This window comes from Molothrus aeneus, chromosome 4 (genome assembly GCF_037042795.1).
Source record: "Molothrus aeneus isolate 106 chromosome 4, BPBGC_Maene_1.0, whole genome shotgun sequence".
Classification (NCBI taxonomy): Eukaryota; Metazoa; Chordata; class Aves; order Passeriformes; family Icteridae; genus Molothrus; species Molothrus aeneus.
The window spans coordinates 28,691,435-28,711,875 of record NC_089649.1 but is presented as its reverse complement, the minus strand read 5'-3'; the positions used below and the strand labels follow the sequence as shown (position 1 = coordinate 28,711,875).

The 20,441-nt window shown below is 38.7% G+C and overlaps 1 protein-coding gene across 2 annotated transcripts in view; it reads right to left on the bottom strand.

The window, feature by feature from the left end:
- The window catches only part of PPP3CA (protein phosphatase 3 catalytic subunit alpha), a 171,185-nt gene that overhangs the window by 97,821 nt on the left and 52,923 nt on the right, over window positions 1-20,441 (bottom strand). For both annotated transcript variants that reach the window (XM_066548167.1, XM_066548168.1), the window contains exon 2: window positions 2,348-2,548. In XM_066548167.1, coding sequence (XP_066404264.1) covers window positions 2,348-2,548 — 201 coding nt within the window. The remainder of the gene's footprint in view (window positions 1-2,347; window positions 2,549-20,441) is intronic.

Here is a 20,441-nt window from a genome sequence, read left to right as displayed (position 1 = left end):
AAAGAACCAAAGACTTATATTATACCAGTGTTATACAATGGGGCAAACTTCAGGAGATTAATCCCCAAAATATAATTCAGAACAATTCCAACACCTTCAAATGCATTTAAGAAAAAATATAAAGAGAAAAATTAAAGAGAGAGGGAGAGAGCATTAAACACAGGCTTATGGAGATCAGCTGGGACACAACACACCAGAGCTGTCCTCCTACAGTCTACATCTCTCAATGGATTTAAAAAAAAAAAAAGGTAAAAATGACACCCAAAAAAAACCCCTATATAATACAGACAAGGGTACTGCACCTCTACGACTTCTTCGATTTATCCTGAAGTGTCAAAAAAAAAAGTATATCTGCAGAACTTTATTTTCAGTTAACTAAGGGTCCTTTTATTCATTCGGTTTTCCTTATTCATCCATGAGCTGCAACATGATTGACATCTTCTCCACCAGAACTGTACAGCAGCATGACAAGCTAATTATTACATAAAAAATGATACACATTACCTCTCCAGGTCAAGCTACAATCCTCTAGTTGGATGTCATTTTTAAAATTACAAGCTTTAATAAATTGTGCATCATTCTAGTCCAGACACTACATTCAGCTTCAGAGAAGGTTTCCTGATAATGAAGGGTTTATTATTTCTACATAGGTTTTGGTGACTGCTACCAGTATTGCCAATAAAAACTGGTAACCCTTCTTCTGCAGTAAATTACTATTTCTTGTACTTTTATCAGGGCTCTCGAGAAGCAAAAGTGATGAAAGCACCTGACTTCTTAAACCAGGTTTTATACATTGGCTTCACAGTTTAAACTGGCTGGAATTAGATATCTTTTCCCCCCCAGCTAACTTTCTATGCCACAGATCAATTAGTTGTCAAAAATGCATTCATATCTTGTAGCAACAACAAAATATAGGAGGACACACATTAGAGCAAGCAAATGCATTCATACATTCAGAATGCAGGCAGAGGCAGGAGACAATTAGAGAAGGAAATTCAAAAATAAGGCATTTCCTGAGGATTAATGAGTGGGTGGTAGTGTTTGATAGTCAAGGGCAGGATGGGCTCTGCAACCGGCACAATCATTAATCCCCCAGGCAACACAAACTGCTAATTTTTTTTCTGCACTTCTTACTTTCCTTAACATCTAATTAAAATTTCCACTAAATTTGACACCATAATTTCCTCACAGAATCACAGAATAGTTTGGGTTGGAAGAGACCTTAAATATCATCCAGTTCCAACCCCTCCATCACAGGCTGGGCAAGTCCCATTTGGACCATGTTGCTCAAAGCCCCATCCAGCCTGGCCTTGAACACTTCCAGGGATGGAGCATCCACAGCTTCTCTAGGCTTGTGCCTCACCACCCTCATAGTGAAGAATTTCTTCCTAATATCTCATCTAAACCCACCATCTATCAGTTTGAGGACATTCCCCCTTGCCTTGTCACTATGTGCTTTTGTAAGAATTCCCTCTTTCCTGTACGCCCCCTTCAGGTAGGTGCTAAATGGTCTCACTGAGGCCTTTTCTTCTCCAGGTTGAAGAGCCCCAGACCTCTCAGCCTCTCTGCAGAGGAGAAGTGCTCCAGGACCCTGAGCATCTTTGTGGCCCTCCTCTAGACTTGCTCCAACAGGTTCATGGGCTCCTTATGTCAGGAGCCCCAGAGCTGGATGCAGCAGTCCAGGTAGGGTCTCCTCACCAGTGCAGAGGGGCTGGAAGAGAATCCCTTCTCCCTTGCTCTGCTGTCCACGCTGCTTTTGATGCAGCCCTGACCACAGCTGGCTTTCTGGGCTGCAAGTGCACATTGCCAAGACATGCTGAGTTGCTCATCCACCAACATTTCTAAGTCTTTCTCATCACCTCTGCTCTCAGTCCATTTTCTGCCCAGCCTTTACTGGTGCTTGGGATTGTCCCAAGCCATGTGCAAGTTCTTACACTTGGCCTTGTTGAACTTCATGACATCCAGACCCCAATGCTGTCTGTATGTCTGAACAGTCCTACTATGATAAATAACATCTATACAATTACAGAATTAATACCTGGTGCAAAAGGCCAGGTAACTTGTCATGTTTCAGAAAGTAGTTGTAATTTTCTCCTAAAGACTAAAAATGTTGCCTGCCTTAGAAACAGACAGGTCTCAGCAGACATAATCCTTTCCTTTATATTACAAGCTGCTTGATGGCCTCCATTATCCAGTGGTAGCAGACAAGGAGTGAATCAAGTATTGGAGAGAACAACTGACGTTCAAGCTGCCTTTCAGTGCCTTAGGAAGCCACGTACACTAATGCATTACCAAACATGTCCCAGGCAGCAACCATTCCTCTCCATCACCATAACTCCACACTAACCTGTGACAGGTGCATCTATGTCCAGCAAATTCTTTTCCTGGCGGAGAATCGAAGCTCCCTCTGTTATTATTCTCAAAGCGACGCTCTCTTCCAGTCTCCCTTCTTTCATAAGGTGTGCCTTTAAGATATCCACACGAGGTTTCCCATCATTATCAAACACTTCCTTAGCTGTGAGACGGTGACTTGGAGGAAATGGGACAGCTACATGAAAAAGAAACCAAAAAATATATGGTCACTCTTTACAGAAAAGCTTCTATTACTGACACATTTCAAAACACATTTCTGCTGCAGAACAATGCTACCAAAGATTTTCTACTCCCTCTTACAATTTGTGGTTTAAATTGTATATAGACTCCCAAAGATACCATTAAAGTGCATGTATTCTACAAGATAGATTATTAACACATGCAAGAAATTATTCATGCTTATAAAAAATTGAGAGGAGTATATTTAGGCCATAATTACAGGTAGATACATTCAAGTAAATCCCCCAAAAGGCATGGGAATACTAGGGAAAGGAGGGAACAGAGTTTAAACTGCTCTGGTAGAAATAGAGAACATTGACATCCCTTTCATTAAATGCACAAACAAGTGCAATATTTAATATCTGAGCATGGACATGCATAGATACACTCCAATTAAAATTCTAAAACCAAGACAGAGCTCTCTCTAATGACTTTAGGTAGAGCGATGTAGGATGTTTTCCCTGTAAAAGTAATAGCTTGCTGCACAAGATACATCTGAAACCCATCAGTGCTGAAGAGACCATTCCAGCACGGACAGGGCAGAGGATGCATCAGACTGAAGTTGGAAATAAATGGATAAATACAAAGCTTGTCCTGGCAACATGGCTGCAACCTGCATACCGTCCTCAAGTAAGGTCAGAGGCATAAACTTGTATGTTCCTGCTCTCCTGGGGCCAGTTGGAGCAAGAAGGCTCAGAGGTGATGCTGTCAGTTGCCAGGATGAGGCTGGAACATTATCCCAGCTTAACCCCCTTTCCCTCGCAGTTCAGTTGGAGTGGCACTAGGCAGCGCCTGCCTCACCAGCCACGGGGTAATTATCCTGATCCCAGCCATAGATGCAAGAGGGTCAGGTTGTTCCAGAGCTCCAAGCAGGGACAGGAGGTAGCCACAGGGCTGGTTTCAGCTGGTCACATCTGCAGTGCAAACCTGTCCCTGCCAAAGGGTCTTGTCCCCTGTGGAATGTCTTACTGGCAGCCCCACCCCACCACAAGACATGAGACCCTAACACAGCAGATCAACATATCCATGAGCTTCAGTTTTCTTCTAATTTCACGAGCAGTGGACTGCAAAAACCCATAACTCACACTCATTATTTAAAGTTCAAACCCAACACTCTTCTCTTACATTACTGGAAGTAACAGAGCAGAAAATAAAAAATTTCACTTTACAGTTATTTTCCACTGATATTTTTGACAAAAACAGCTTCAGAAAATGCCTTTCCCCCCACCTCAATCTTGTTTTCATTCCTTTTTGCTGCTTCAGCAGTCCATTCACTGAAATAATCTGGTGGGGACATATGAATGTGGGTGTCTGAAATACACTGAAGCCTGACTGCTCTCAGACTTAAACATGGGGGAAAAGGTGAAAATTTATGAAATAAACAATTTATTATGCAACACAGAAAAAGAATAATATTTTCTAAAAAACAGAAGGTGAGTGAAAGCTCAGCAGTTCTCCAAGCCTCGATCCTCTTTTTACAAAAACAAAACCCTGATCCTAAAGATCCTGCATTTCCAGCATTGAGAAAGGAGGAAGGGGAAAAGTTGGTACATATCTGCAATCACTTTGGCTGGAAGAAGCACATGCCATTAGCTTGCATTCCTTAGCAAGACAACAGCCACTGCTCCTCCTCAAAGGCATGATATTGCACAAACCTATGCAGTGCACCAGTGCTTTGAGGTAGCTACCATATATGCTTGTAATGCTGAAAGGAGATTTTTACATTTATAAAGACAGAGCAAAACACAGATGCAATGACAATAGCAAACAGAAGCTATGACATAAAACCTACTGATATAGAAAAAAAATGGCATATGCTGCAGGACTGTAAGAGTTCTGCAGGCAGAGCTCTAACAAAGATGTACCCACACCTAATTAAAGAAAAAAGATACTGTTCCAATAGCAGATGATTCATGATTAATTAGCAAAAACATGACTGACTGAATAGACCACAAATTGCATCTTCCATTATGAGAATATTAACTTTGAATGATTAACTTTGAATGTACACATACACAGAGCTTCCATAGAAGAACAAAGTAAGAAATGGTCACATTTGTGCAGAAGTCAGTTAAACATCATTTTTACTAATAACACCCACAAACGCCGGTATCAACCAAAATCCTTTTATAAATAAAACAAACATTTAACTTCCATTGCTTTATAAAGAGCAATGTTACCATCTGAATACACAGGTATCCATCTGTTTCTCCATTCTTTTTTTTTCTTTTTCTGCTTTTTTAAACCTACTGTATTAGCATATATAAGTAAATAATAACAAATGCAATAAATTTGACTCTTCTCAGAAATAAACCCTAGAATTTCATCAGACACCAACTGTGCACACAATACACAATGAGGAAGAGCACAGAACTGGGAAAGGCAGGAAGAGGAAGGAGTGGGGTACTGAGCTGCCAGTATTGAGCTCCTCGCCAGGGGATGTTTTTGTAAAAACAGGCAAGAACCTGTATTAAGCAAAGGCCATAAAAAGGGAGAGGCAATAAAATGTGCATCTACATATAAGACATAATTTTAGAAGTTTAGAGACAAATCTTGCTACAAGACCACCACACAAGACTCATGCATACCTAATCATATTCTATAAAACTTAAAACCTGGACTGGTGTCCATCTCATTTACATTACTTTCTTTATACTGGCATAAAAAACAAACAAACAACTATTGGCCAAGCAAAATACTACCCTGGTGGTTTGGTCATAAAACATGAACCACAACCAAATGCAAAGAAACAAAATTTAAAACCCTTGACCTCAGCCTGTCAGTAACAGTCTCCTGAGATCCTAAAGCACAAGAAAATTCTCTTTAACCATTTAATAATGGGGATTTTTCCACTTGTGCTTTCAGGTCTCTTGAGCATGTTCCAGCAAATGGAGGAAAAGATCAACCTGTTCTTTTGCTGCTCCTGTAAAACCCATCTCATCGCTAACACAGCCACTGCAAAGGTCAGACATCATTACTGTTTCTCTCAAATATTAAGCAGCCTCTCTGGAACAAATAAATAAACCATAAAGAGCTCTGCTTAATTAGAGTGGACCATGTGTGCTCGCATAAATAAAATACAAGCATGTGGCAAAGCAAGCATTATTTTGTTTATATATTATTCATTTTAAAATGAAGCTGTACACTAAATTAATACTCTCAGAGGAGGCTGCCCATAAGAAAAACCCTCTTTCATCAATGCTCAAGTTCGCAAATTATCTCCCCCTCTAATGCTTGTCCTATAATTTTACGCAACTTATGCTGCATGGGTGTACATAACTATAGCACACCGTACTTTTATGGCATATATATGCTTGCTTTTTTACTTGTAAGGAAAACACAACAATAACATGTGCTAACATCTCAATAACCCAATGCACTGCATTTGTCTAACAGCAATTTGCAATTCTCCATTTTGAGAAACATTTGCACTACAGCCATGCCTAGAGCACAAGTTAAACACACTGACACTATGCCACAGGTGCAGAAAACTTAAAAGGTCACTCTGCAGCTTTGGGTTTTTTACATCTACTTCTTCATAGCCTTCAGACTCAGTATGCACAAAAGTTTCCTAAAACTATTATAAAAATCATCTCCGAAATGCCAACAAAACTGTATTTTTAAAAGACAGAAACATTTTTAATAGTTAACTAACAGGTTTTGCAATCTGACTTTGAAAATCTAACCCATTTTATAATGTGTTTGAACGTATAGCAGAACCCAGAGCATTCCTGCTGATCAGTAACACCCATACTGGAGTTTTTACTATTTAATCAGAGTTCTGCATTTCTGCACAATATTGGGTCTGACAAAACCTATGCAGCAACACAAAGACACAGCTGAAGATCAACTTTTCAGCCTAAAGACATGAATTTAACATTACCTAATTCCTGTACAGTTGCCTATGAACTTCTGGTTTACATGGTTTCTATGAACCTAAGGGGAAGGAACGATGACTTTTTTTTTTTCAAGAACCGTACTTAATTCAGGTGACAGACTGAAACAAGATGAGTCACCATCATCCACGGCTGCTAAAGGGGAACAGAGTGAAACCCCCAGGCAGCGCAGGGCTCACCACAGCAGTGGAAAAAGGAAAGGGAACTGCCAAAGATGCTCAGCCCCGCAAGACATGGAATTCTCATGTGACAAACATCCCCCCCTCAACAGATTTCCTCAGGCACCACATGGATAATGCTTTCATCTCCATACACAAGTTTTCTGGAGACAGATTCAACCATTCCAACATATTGAATCACTGCGATCTCTTTGTTAACCTGCATATTACTTCCTTAGCAGGTATTTTTTAGGAGTATCACAGAGAAAGTTGAGTTATTCAGAAGACAAAATTTCTTTTCAATATAAAATTTTGTATTATAACATTCATACCATATGCAAGTTCTTATTAGTTTTTTGTGTACTTGGCAGGGAAATATGTCTACACCTGATAAAAAAAAAAATCCAGCTATTTATATGACAGCAAAAGAGTGAAACCAAAATCATCTCAGTGGAGCTAAAAGTGGAACACATGTTCTGATGTTTCCTAACAAAAACTATCAGGTTTCATTTTACATTAGCTACTGTCATTAGAGTAGGCACTGAAATTGGCAATCTCTCTCTAAAAGATCAAGCTTTCACCTGCTATTTTAAGACATGACGTATTTGAGGACTGTTTTTACTAAATCTGCTCACCAGATGGTGAAAGTGTTGGAAATTAGAATCTGGAAAATAAATCTACAGTATAAAATAAGAAGCAGCTATGAGGATTCCTATAGAAATTTAGCGTGAATTTTTCTTCATTGCCAACAAGTTCTTGCAGTGTAATCAGAAGAGCTCACAACCGTATTTGCTAAAAGACATAACTAAATTAACATCACTCATGAGCAAGGCACTTTGCTTCACAGAAAGCTGAGCTTTTCACTGGGCTAGCCAGTCAATACTGCAAAAAGAAAGAAAGAGTCCATCAAAAAGAATGTTACAAGAAGACACCTTTGGGTAACAGCACTTGCATGTGAACAGAATTGGGAGCAGACAAGAGAGGCACACCTCAACAAAGCCCACGTACACCAAATTTAGAGAGAAAAGAGAGAGGAGTTCCTTTCACAGATATCTCAGCTGACAACACGGAAAACAGGCCATTTGACATGAGGCAATAACACCTGTGGCCTAGAAAAAACAGAAGGTACTACAGGTTGGCAAGGAAACTGCTTCTCACAAGACTGAGATGAGCCATGCTAGCATCATTTTTTGATGAACAAAAGCTCAAACTATAAAAATTTTAAAAAGTAACAAAAGATGCTTCATCAAATACGCCAGTTCCAATGAATATTTTTAATATATTCTGACACTTCAGTCATAACTGGGGAACATAAGAACATAACAGCAAAGACAGAATTGCCTCAGAGAAGCATGCCTAACTTTGGACAAAAGCTGTGATAGGACAGTGTTTGTAAAAGGAAGGGCTGTGTCAACCATGTACTGATCCCAACACACTGCCACGTTGCTTCCAGACACTAAGGCTGTGGCATTCTCATCAGTGGCATTCTCATCAGTAGGCTTCACTCCTTCAGTGAAATGTCACACTCTAAGACAACCCATACCTGCACACTACAAGCAATCCTCATGCAGAATAACTCCATGACACCTCGGGAAGCACAAGATCTTTATAGGATTTGAGCCTCAAACTCACAAGGGAAGGATGAAGTCTCACCCCTGTGCACCTTGTTACTTTCACAGGAGGGCGCTGCCTCTGAGCAGCTGCGGAGCTGGGACTGACTGTGCCACGAGCTATGTCAGTACATCTCAACCACATGGATAAGTTTTTGATAGGATGATCTCTCAACTGCCTCTACCATTTTAATAAACATACAGGGATCTTTTTGCACCAGTGGCACAGCAGAAAGGAAGGACAATAAAAGTCACCATCAACTTGGACCAACAGAAGGGGGATGAAATCCTGTCATTTCTGTCTAATTACCAAGCTGAGGTATGATGGGCTGCTCTTGGGTGGATGCCAGGTGCCTGTTCTTATGGGATGAAAGGCTAGAGTACTACCAGTTCCCACCATTTCAGGAATTGCTATGGCCTTTTCATGGCATTACTGGCCTCCTCCAGAATACACAGAACCTAACAATAAGAAAAGTATATAGCAACACTTTTCTTCAACTCTTTAAAAGAGCATAACCAATCTCCTCGTAAATTCAGGTCAAATTATACTTGGAAAGAACCACCATAAGTAGCTATGTCACCTTCAGTCACTTAAAAAAACCTAAAAATAACACTCACTATTTTAGGATTTGATTTTCTTTATATTCACCTCAGGAAGCTTTAAAACTCTGAAGAAGAATTTACACAAAGAGGTTCTTCCAAGAGGTTAGAGCAGTGGCCCATTATTCTTACTCTGGGCTCAAATGAAGAATAGTTATAAAAACCACCAAGGCCTGGATAAACACACAAGATTCCCTTGGTAGTTTGACCCTTGACTGGTGAGTTGATTGACTCACCCATCTTACCCACTCTTGAACACTTTTGTAATAAATTGTAGCATTGATATCAATAACATAGATAAATGTATATCTCTGTAACAAGCCAAAATCTAACTCTAATTTTCAATCCTTATCAAGCAATTAGCAATAAAACTGGTTTCCAGTTTTTCAGAAAAAGTCAGAGAAAAAAATACATCAGAAATTTTCCAGAACATTTACAGGCAACAGACACATCAGAGAGCATAGGAACCCTGAGAACCTTGGAGGAGGTACAGGCTGGAAAGGGGAAGGGAAGGAGGTACACTTTAAAACAACTGCAAGAAAGAAAAGCCTCCTAATTCAAAGAAATGGGTCTGTATGAAATATCAAATTGTAGTGGACATGGTTATACACTGGCAGCATTCCCAGAGTATCTTCTGGCCTACTACTGTAATAAACAAATCCTATCAGTCTTAAAGGGCACAAAACAACACACATCCCTATAAAATATTGCAAAAGAGTATTCTTTCCTTGTGTTTGAGATCATATGCAAGTATCTTTGACATTTACGATCCACTCTTTTATCCACAGTCCATGGATAAAAAATCAACTACAACATAAAGTGGAGAGGAAAAAATCAGTTCAATAGGAAACATTCCCAGTTAGGACCAACACATACAGTAAAAACTGGAAAATGTGATCGTAGCTTCCTGGACTCATCAGAAAAGTTTGTTTTTCTACTTTGTTACACCCAAGTTTTTCCGTAGGCCTCGAACTGAATACTGTTGAGCTTTGTTTTTATTAGCTTTTGGAACAGAGAACAATAATTACCCAGAGTTTAAATTCCTTTATGAGAACAATTCATTTGGAGAAAATAGTCAGAGGAAAAAGAACCCTGTAACAATGGAAAATACCAAAGGTCTTCCAAGACTTAAGATAAGGAATCAGGCACAGTCCTCCATCCCCCAAAACACTTGAGTGATGGATAATTTCTTTTCTATGGTAATACTTCATTATTGTTCCTAATTTGAGGCAATTAGGAAGTAATTGCACTTGAAATTATTTCAATCTACAGGGGGGAAAAAACCCCAAACAATCAATTCCAGGACCTGGAAAACCTTCAGGTATCAATACAAATTTATGGCACCATTTTCTTCTGATTTTTTGGTTCAACTTAAGTCAGTTGACACTACCAAATTTCAGTCTTATATAGCGAAGGTAGCTAAAAGAAGGACTGCAAATAAACCCTCACCTACAAAACAGAATTCCCTCTCCAACCTTCTGAGCATAATGAGGTACCCTTTAACAAATTTTGTCAGAAATCAGCTTGGCTTTGAGAACTAACTCAAAAGTCTCTAGTGACATGCAAAAGGGCAGAAAGAAAACACAATTTCCTTTCCAAATGGTCTACCAGGGCAACCAAGATTTAGCTTCCAAAAATTGACCACTGTACACAGCCTGGCACTTGTCAGACAAATTTGTTAAAACAAGTCATAGACTCATAGAATGGTTTGGGTTGGAAAGGACCTTAAACAGCATCAAGTTCCAACCCCTGTGCCACGGGCAGGGACACCTTCCACTAGACCAGGTTGCTCAGAGCTCCATCCAGCTTGGCCCTGAACTCCTAAAAGGAGAGATGAGTAAGTGCAAGTAAAGCAGCCTTTATTTGGAGTAATTCTGTTTCCTAACACTCCTTAAATGCCACATTACAGAAATTGCTCTGCTTAAATGTCAGCCTGCAGAGGTTGATTCCTGGAACAAGAAACACCAGCACATCCCTGGCTGCTACAAGAAAGTTCACTGGGCAGAGGAAATGAAAAATTCCTACTAGCATTACTAAGTAATCGTTTAAAAAAATACATTTCACATTTCAAATTTAAGGCTATTTGGCACCTCGCAATTGATAACTTTATGTGCAGCCTAAGGACAAAGGACAAAGACAAGGGGGCAGGGATGCTAACAGACCAAGGTACTTTACTGCCATGTTGACCAAAGGACTTGCAAGTAGCATCTTTGAATCATATAAGTTTTATTTTATTTTAATTTTTTTAAAAAGCTATGTTTTGGTGAAACAAACAAATAAACTCAAACACCTTACGTAAGACAATAAATATCAGCATGGGAAAAACATTTAAAATGTTAATGTCTGAACTATGCCCTATGAACTAAATAAAAAAGACATGCTGACCTGTAAATGTTAACCTGGTTTATTATTTTGCTGATCATGAGACATGCAGCAAGTAGCAGATATACACCAACACCTCATAAATCAGTCAGACAAGTCTAAGGAACAAGCCTTACAAATATAAGTATGTGTAAGGACCAAGTGCAGCTGGAGCCATATTGACCTTAAGAAGAAGTTGGAAATAGCAGTTGATGTGTGGGTGTTTGGTTTGTTTCAGGTTTTGTTTGAATTTTGGGATTTTTTTTTAATCTCAAAGAGCTTTGCTTATTTAGTAGCATTCTAGCCCTCGACAGAAGTTTTAAATCAGCATACTTCTGGATGAGTGAATCTATACTGACTCACACTGGTTTTTAGGTGTACAAGGAACTGGGCAAGCTCTGCACATACTAGTGTGAAAAACATAATTTCAGAATTCCACTGAAACTGAATTCTGCTTGTTCAGCCATAATCAATAGACAGGAAATACACATGCATTAAAGAACCTGCACCTGATTATATAATAAGCTAATTTGTACTAGGCTACATGTATTATTGATCCAGTAACAGCCCCTTCTTATTTAGGGGTCAGGTCATACACCTGGAAAAACAGCAACATAAAGAGGTACTAATAATTTTTTTTCCCCCATGCAGTTTAATGTCTAGATACCAACTAGTTCTAACAGCATGGTTTGGCTTTGTCTGCATTAGGATTTAGGGGCACACAATTCATGTTACACAGAGCCATATTTTAAACGAACAAACAAAATCCCCATCTCAGTCTTCACTATACTCACTGAAATGCCTAGTTTATCCTGGAACTCAGCAAAGGCTTAGTAAAATTTGTTTCTTCTTGCCTGATATCAGAGATACGGCTTACCACTCCAAACTAATACCACAGTTCAAACTAGAACATTTGACAGGGGAATTCAACCCTTCAGTTTACAGAAGGGGCATAAGCAGAAGGCAAAGTCAGCCCTCCACAGACCCTGTAGGCACTGGTGCCTTTCTCTCCTGATGAAAACAATTCAAACTCTTCCACAGGACTCTTATAAATAGTTTCATATACAACTGTTCTTCTTCCAACATGCTCAAAGGACTAATTTCCCAGTGATGTTATTAGTGTTCACATAGATCAATACTAAAGATTATGGACCAGATTCACCACTGTGCTATGCTGTAATGCCATTAAACAAATACTCTTTCTAATCCAGCATTAACAGATCACACTGAGCTCTGAAACTGGGTTCAGCCTGCTCACGGTGTCTAAATAAAACTTACCAAACCAAACCCAGTGACACTGACATTAATCTCAGCAATGTGGCTGTGAATCAGCCCTGGTATTTTGGTTTGGTTTTCATGGCTTGCCTCTACCAGCACTTGTATCATGGAACATCCGCATGGAACTTCTGCCTTGGACTCATCATCAAAGCACATTTATTTCCATCAACTAACCTGCACTTCTGGAAAAAGTCATATTGATTTTAAAAGTAACACACACAGAATTTGTAAGAAAAAAAATTTAACATTTTTAAAAGGCAAGTTTTTGTCAATTGGAACATTATGTGATCTGATAGGCACTTTTTTTTTTAAACTTTTTTTTTCTCAGTACACGTGGCACAAGCAGCTTCAAAGCTCACAGTAAAAGTTTCTAGTCCTGTATCTAAAAGGATACTTAACTCAAATCCTCCTTTTATTTATTATAGATGCTTTTATATCTTTTGTAAACCATATCTTCCCTCAAATCTCAATTGCTGTTTAATAAATGTTAGATAAAAATAAATCTGTCTAAATTTACCATTTTGCTCATACTCTCTGAAACATCCTGTTTTTAAGCAGAACACTGGAGTTTAAAAAAACAGCTTAATGAAGCAGTGAGAGAACCAGACACCTGTGCTTTATTCCCAGATCTGTTGTGTAAAAGCTATAATTTTTTTGCCAGTAACTAAACATAGAGAACACACAGAAAGAGCTCAGCACTGGGGTGCTCAGGTCTGTCGTGCACCATCCTGTGTTGGTCATGGAGGCTCTGTGATGCCTCTATGAAGACCAGCATAGCACAACAGGACTCCCAGCACACTTCCCCCAACAACAACAACAACAACAACAACAACAACAACAACAAAAAAATCACAGATGGAGCACAGCTACCAGAGAGACACCAAGAAAATGGGACTGACTCTCTCATTTGCTAATGGTGAGGTGACATCAGGCACTTCCGGTCACATCTCGGGTCTCAAATCCTTTAATGCAGAACAGGTGACTATTATTTCAAACCAAGATCAAAAGAGATTTCAATCAGCCACTTATCCAGTGAAGTGCTGGCTGAGAGACCTTAGGTCAAAATACCACCTTCCCCTACCTTGACCAAGACCAAAATATTTTTCCACAGATGACTCAAAAGCCATGGATCAGACAGCAAGAAAGGAAATGTGATGCTGCAGCCTATGCAGCTGTGCAGGCATCAGGGAAAGTTAACTCTTTCCTTTGGCTACCAAGGCCACTTTCACATTAGATATTCACTCATTCCCTAGAACCAGTAAAAATGGCCTCATCTATTGCAGGGGCAGGAATTTTGATGCCAACATTCCCCTACTGCACATACATTTTTTTTTCGGGTCCTAAGGAATCCAAATTCTTCTTTTACACTAAGCAGATAACTTTTTGAGACAAGCTGAGGACACTTTTTTCCTCAAGGAAGAAGTAATAGAGTATTAGTGCACCTTCCCAAAGGTAAGAACCTTTACCCCTCCTTAAATTCAAGTTTTTTCTAGCCTGAGATGAAAGTATGGCTACAAGATTAAGGGGGGACAAGAACAGAGGGACTACTATGCAGCTTTTTGCTGCAATATGGCAGTATTAATATCAATAGAGATTAGTATTAATAATGAATATTTGGACAAATAAAATTAAGATATTTTTCATATAAAGAACCATAAAAAGCAAAAGCAGAAAACAGGATTCAAGTGCTCTAAAAAATATCTCAAGTTTCTCAGATTTCTGCTTATACATGAATGTAAGGACCATGAGCCAGAGGAGAAACCTCAGATGGTATTTATCATGGAAATATATAAATAGGTCCATTCACTAATGGATTGCAAAGGATAAGACACAGCCTACACATTTCACTGCTTCTTAATCTTCCAAGTCCATTAACTCACTGCATTATCAAGAGATAAGCTTACCTGTAAGGTGCATCAGAATTTTTTATTTAATTACCTTAGCAAGAAACAGAACTTCACCTATGTCGTATATCACTATATCAACATTACTGATATAATATAGCTGACCTGCTACATTATTATGTATTATTATAATGAAGGAAAGCAGGACCTGGAGAAACATGCCATAATCACAACCTAGCACCAAAAAGCCATCTGGCATCTACAATCCGTGATGTGCCTCTTGGCTTTTCTCACTCAGAGCGCTGTACTGTTCTGTTTTGTTACATGCATTACTTCATTTCAGTGCATCATCCTGACCCAAGGAAAACAGTTCTGACTTAAGTGGAACACGGGGCTGTTTCCTTCAAATAGATTCAAAGGTGTAGTCCCTGCTACTTGCAAATCAAAGCAGCCTCTTTCCAAGAACACGGTCACTTCTCATGCTGAGCAATGGGTTTGTACTAAGCATCTAATAAAGACCTGCAGATAAAAGGCACATTTCATGAACCAAATGATGGAGTACAAGGACAGAGAATTCACTGTTCTTGCTTCATGCAGATCTCCCACTGTTACAAGAGAGGCTGCAGGAAGGTCAGAGATGCTCAGGGAAAAGAATACTTTTTAGCCTAAACAAGTAGTGGGAAACAAAAAATATTTCAGGTGCACAACACTACCTGAAACAGATCTGTAGCCACACACACAAGACTTTCTCCTGTTTGCTCAACTCTTCTGCAATTTTATGTAATGGTTTGAATAAAGCCTAAGGAAACAAGGATCAATAAAATAACTTCTCACAGACTTCTACACAAAACCATCTCCAAGACCTCTGATACTGCTGGCCTCCAAAATCAATGGAGTAACAATATCAACGTAACAATGGATAATTCCCAAGGCATTCAAAATTTAGGAATATTAAGGGGTTTGGAGCTGTCTCCTCTTGCATTCTGTTTTAAAGGCAAATTTCTAATGCAGCACACATTCAAAACCCCTGGCAGAGCCTCACTGTGTCGTAAGCTAAACTTGTGGAAGGCAGAGTCAAAATCTATGCCTTAGTGAGCTGAAAGGTAGCAGCAATTTGCACAGCCAGTACCACTTCTTTTTGTCTCACGTGTTGCGACCAAGGCAACAGTTACTCTGGGGACCAGCATAACAAAAAGGAAGAGCCTTCACAATCTGCACAGGTATCCCAAACTGAGCAATGTGCCTTACACATTTCCTATATCAAGAGGTTTTGTGCAGGGTTTTTTCAAATACATTCAGCTCTGCATCATTAAAAATAATTGCAAAAATTACAGTGATTACACTTCCTGAAGTGATTTCTATCTTGTTACCCTGCACCATTTGCAGCAAAAGCATTAGTACTGGTGTGGAGGACAGAGACAGCACATAGACATGAAGTATTTATAACACTCATCTACATACAATTATTCTAAACAAAAATCTCTGATATGTTTTGTATTTAACAGACAACCTATAAAGGAAATAATACACACCATGGTGGTATCAAGACAGACTGCTGATGGCCTTGTTACACACTCTTACATGTTTAATTATAAAGAAGTGAATTATGATTACAGAAATTGAAATGAACTTAAATATTCACCAGCCTGCTTTTGCATGCACACAAGTGAAAACTCTACAGATTACAGACTTTATCTCTACAAGCTATACAGAACTATAAAGAAGTACCAAAGGATACCCTGACTTGTATTTCCTTTTCACACAAAAACAATCCACATTGCACACAGCTGAAGAAGTTAAAATGCTTTTCCAGGTTACTGACAGGTAACACTACACAGCATTGATGTGAACAAGTGGTCACTTCTGACAGTGCTGCCCTAAGAAATTGAACTAGTTTTGTAGAAGTTTGGGTACGTGTCTTACAAGTCTCTCCACTTCACACAAAATTCCATCTGAATTCAAAAGGTAATGGACACTAATCCACATGCTCCCAAAAGCCTCAAGAATCATATTTAGCCAACACTGAATGGCTGCAAGGCTTCTAAACTATACTAATTCTTGATCAATACAAATACAAGCACAAATCCCCAAAAGCACACAACCACCAAAAACAAATATTGCACATGAGATGTTTTTGAGGGAATAGTTAAAAAGAAATGCATCTCAGGGCTGTGAGTACCCCAGACAATTAGGATCCTCAGAACCTTCTTATATAATGCACTATACCCAAAGGTATACCAGAAGAAACTCCTCAGTACAGGCTACGTTCACCTGGACCCAAATCACTACACCAGCCTGCCTCTGTTCAGAGTTATCTCCACAAAGCCATTATCTCCCAAAGTAGTATTGCTCAGAGAGGAGAACACAGGAATCTCCCATGTTTTATGGGCAGCCAGTGGCCAGCTCCAAGCTTAAAGTACTGAAATGCTATCTTTTATCACCAGAGAACTTGAGGGAGAAGATGGGTCTTGCAAAAGCCCTTCCTGTTCCACAAAAAAAATGCTTACAAATAAATTAAACCCAGTCCAACACTGCAGGTAAGGGCCCTCTGAGGGACAGATGCCTGTCTCCTCCCCACCCTAAGGACTGGAGAGCCAAAATAATATTTAAACTTGCTTCCACACTTTTTAATAGCTTTTTTAATATTTGTGATGAAACAGATCGTAAGCAGAGTGAAATGTCTGCTTTTCCTGACTTAACTGCAGCTTTCCAGAATGGCCTACAGTACTTCCTTGTAAATGCAGGTGAAGAGCTGCATTATTAATCTATTGTATAAACTTCACAAAAAAGATTAGGTATTCCAGTATAAAAAGAAAATAGCTTAATGATAAATAAATTTATAATTAGTCAACAGATATCAATAACCACCTCTGCACTGAAAAAGTTTTTTCCCCCCTACAGAGCTTGCTATGACCAGATACACAAAACTATTTTTCTATACTTGTTAAAACCAGCTCCTTGTAGACTATGCAGTAGATGTGAGAACAAAAAAACCCCAAAAACTATTTGAGACCAAAATGTGCCCAGTCTATTAATCAGGTTCCAGTTCCAATACAGAGCAAGGCCTATCTTTTGCCATTAACTTCACAATATTCATCTAAAAACCCTACAAAATCTCTGACTCTGCTTCCTCCCTTCCCCATATACTAAAACATCAAAATTACTATAAAAGAAAGTTGTATTTTTCACAATGCTTATACTGTATTGCATCAGACTTACTTAACAGGACTGATTCCTGTCACCTAACACAGAAAATCTCAATAGAAGCTGCAAAGGCCTAAGTGATTTTCATCTAATTTGGTTTTGAAAATCTATCATTGTGTATCTTCTGAACACTGAAGTCTGATTTACATCTTTTTATTGCAATGCAATAAACTTCTGTGACCTGGGGGTGTCTGTGTAGCCATTACTCTCCAAAACCCAGCCAGCACTCCAACTGTAACTAGTTCCATGCATTCCACTTATCACCCACCAGTGGCCACCTAATCTGTTGGAGTCTGTGGAAAAAAAATTGTTGGTGGGATGGTTTTGCTGTTGTTGTTGTTGTTTTGGGTTTTTTTTTCCTATATGGGGGAAGAATATATTTCACCTCAACTGCCAAAAAAAAAAGAGATATAATTTAAACTACAAAATGATACATTTAATTGCACTCATAATATGTTTAAAAGTTTTTTCTTCCCCCTATCTAGCTCCTTCAAGCTTTGTTAATCTTTGACTGTTTTGTTTCCTGAATAGCTTTAAAGAAGACTCCTCAATAAAATTATCACTATTTTATTAGACAAGAGTGAGACTACTTCCTAACAAAAATAGCAGCAAACAAAAGGGAAGAAATTTGCTCTGTTGAAGGTAGGTTAATATTTCTAGTGCTGTCTTCTGGGGAAAAAACACAGAACAACCTACACTGAATTAGAGACACTAAAGAAGCCCTGAGGAAAAACAAAAAAAAAAAATTGTGGACATGCAAGTAATACAAGAGTTACCTTTTTTACTCTTTCTACTGCCAAGATAGGTAATGACTGGGATGATAACTATGAGGTCAGAACCAGCACCAGTTTGCCTCCCAGCAAACTACAGTCTATTGAATTTGCAGCAAAACCAATCCCAACCTTTCATGTGCTGCTCCCAACCTCTCTGAGTTACTTCTACAAATGAATTAAAAGACACTTGTTAGGAAAATCAAGAATTCATCAGACATTGAATCAATTATTAACCACCTGGCAGCCAGCAATGCCTTCCTTGAATTACCAATTCAGTGTTCAAACTGTAAGACAGAGATTAATGCAACAAATACATTTTAGATGCACATTTAACCGAGTGCACCATCAGTTCTGAATTGAGTCCATAAATGGCTTACTTTCCTGCATAATTCACATTACAAATAAGATCCAGCGACCTTTAATAGGGCACAGGAAAAAAGAGCAAACCAAAGTCTGATTTAACTACAAGTTTCTGAGCACAAGTTGAAGCATTTTCAATTATCTTTTATCAAATACTCAGTGAAACAGAGGAGATTAAATTAAGTGCACTTCAACTGAATCATTTTCTGCAGAATCAAGCAGTCTCAAATTGCTCTGCAACTTGATAAAGAGTAGAAAATCCTGCATGTAAGTGAAAAGCAAGTACAAATGTATTATATATTATATTTTTATGACACAAAGGCTTTTTTAAGATTAATATTATCTTAGCATTAAGAACATAAAGATACTAATGCGTACTAAGTAGGATTTATCACACAAGAAAAAAAATCCTTTGTGCCTAATTTCTTGAACGTGTATTAACAAAGTCTAAGACTGCCGCTGGGAATTTCCCAAAGCACCCAAGAATCCATGCCTTATCCAGATGCAAGCAAGTCAGAAAGCTCGAACTCCAGTTTCTCAAGTTTTATCACTGTCCATCATGTTGTCACAGAACAACTTCCACATTTCTCCTGGTTTAAAGATTAGACTAATGATAACTTCAAAGATTGCTGGGTTAAGGAGAACCATAAGGAGAAACATGGGTTTAAAAGATCTATCCCCCCGCTGCCCTAGATGCACATAATGTAATAGTTTTCAAACCTCCTCATGCAAGTTCAGCACAGCATGTCCTAATTAAACCTTAAAAGTTAAACACATTAATTTTTAGTAATATTTATTTTTGCTCTTGCATTCTTACTATTTTCTACCTGAGGTACCATGAGACATGTGCTTTGGCAAACTCTGCATCATCTCAAGAGCCCTGCCCTGATATTATCTGGTACAGGTCTAATCTTACTGAAAGCCTGTGGCAAACATCTGAAAACCAAGAGACTCGACTGCACAAAGGCTTAAAAGGGTTACCACACTTTTAAGGCCACCGAGTTCAAACTCAAACTTACTTAAGGGTTGTGTTCTGTGGGATACATTAAAGAAACACAGTACACAGATATTCAGTCTTTTTTCATTATCTGAAGATCTCAAAACCCATGTTCCTGCCCTAATAATTTAAAGATACATAAACACTAAAATGAATATGTAAATACTAAATGAAAATGCAAACTCAGAAGGATAAATTCTACATTTAAAGCTTTACAATCAAACTTAATTGCTTCTGATTTAACTCCTTTGGGGGAAAAGACCCCCCTACTTACTAGAATCTCAGTCTTACAAAAAAAAGTGATTTCTAAATTACTGAAGTCCTATGTTCAACTTCGTATTTTGGTGATATCACTATCAGAATCTACCCTGCTTACAGTCAGGGGCAGATACACAGGAAACCCATTAATCCAAATTCACACTCTTAACCACCAACCATCAGTTGAATCAGCAACCCTGGTTGACAGGACAAACAAAACACTACTGAATTTATGATAGTATTTCCCTCTTCTGCAGGCAGCCAAAATAATTTTGAGACATTTATGTACATCAACTTTAGCAGCAGATGTCAAGTGAGTTAACTTGTTTGTCTATTCCCCATCCATCCCAAGCTTAAAACCTTCCAAATGGAATCCCAGAATGTTTCCTGGCTAGAAGCTAGGTATGAAGCTATGTTTTCAAGAGGAAAAAAAAAATTAAAACTTGTTTGAGCTAATCCAGCAAGCAAGAAGAAAACATTGTTCCTCACAGCAAATGCAAGGCAGGGGAT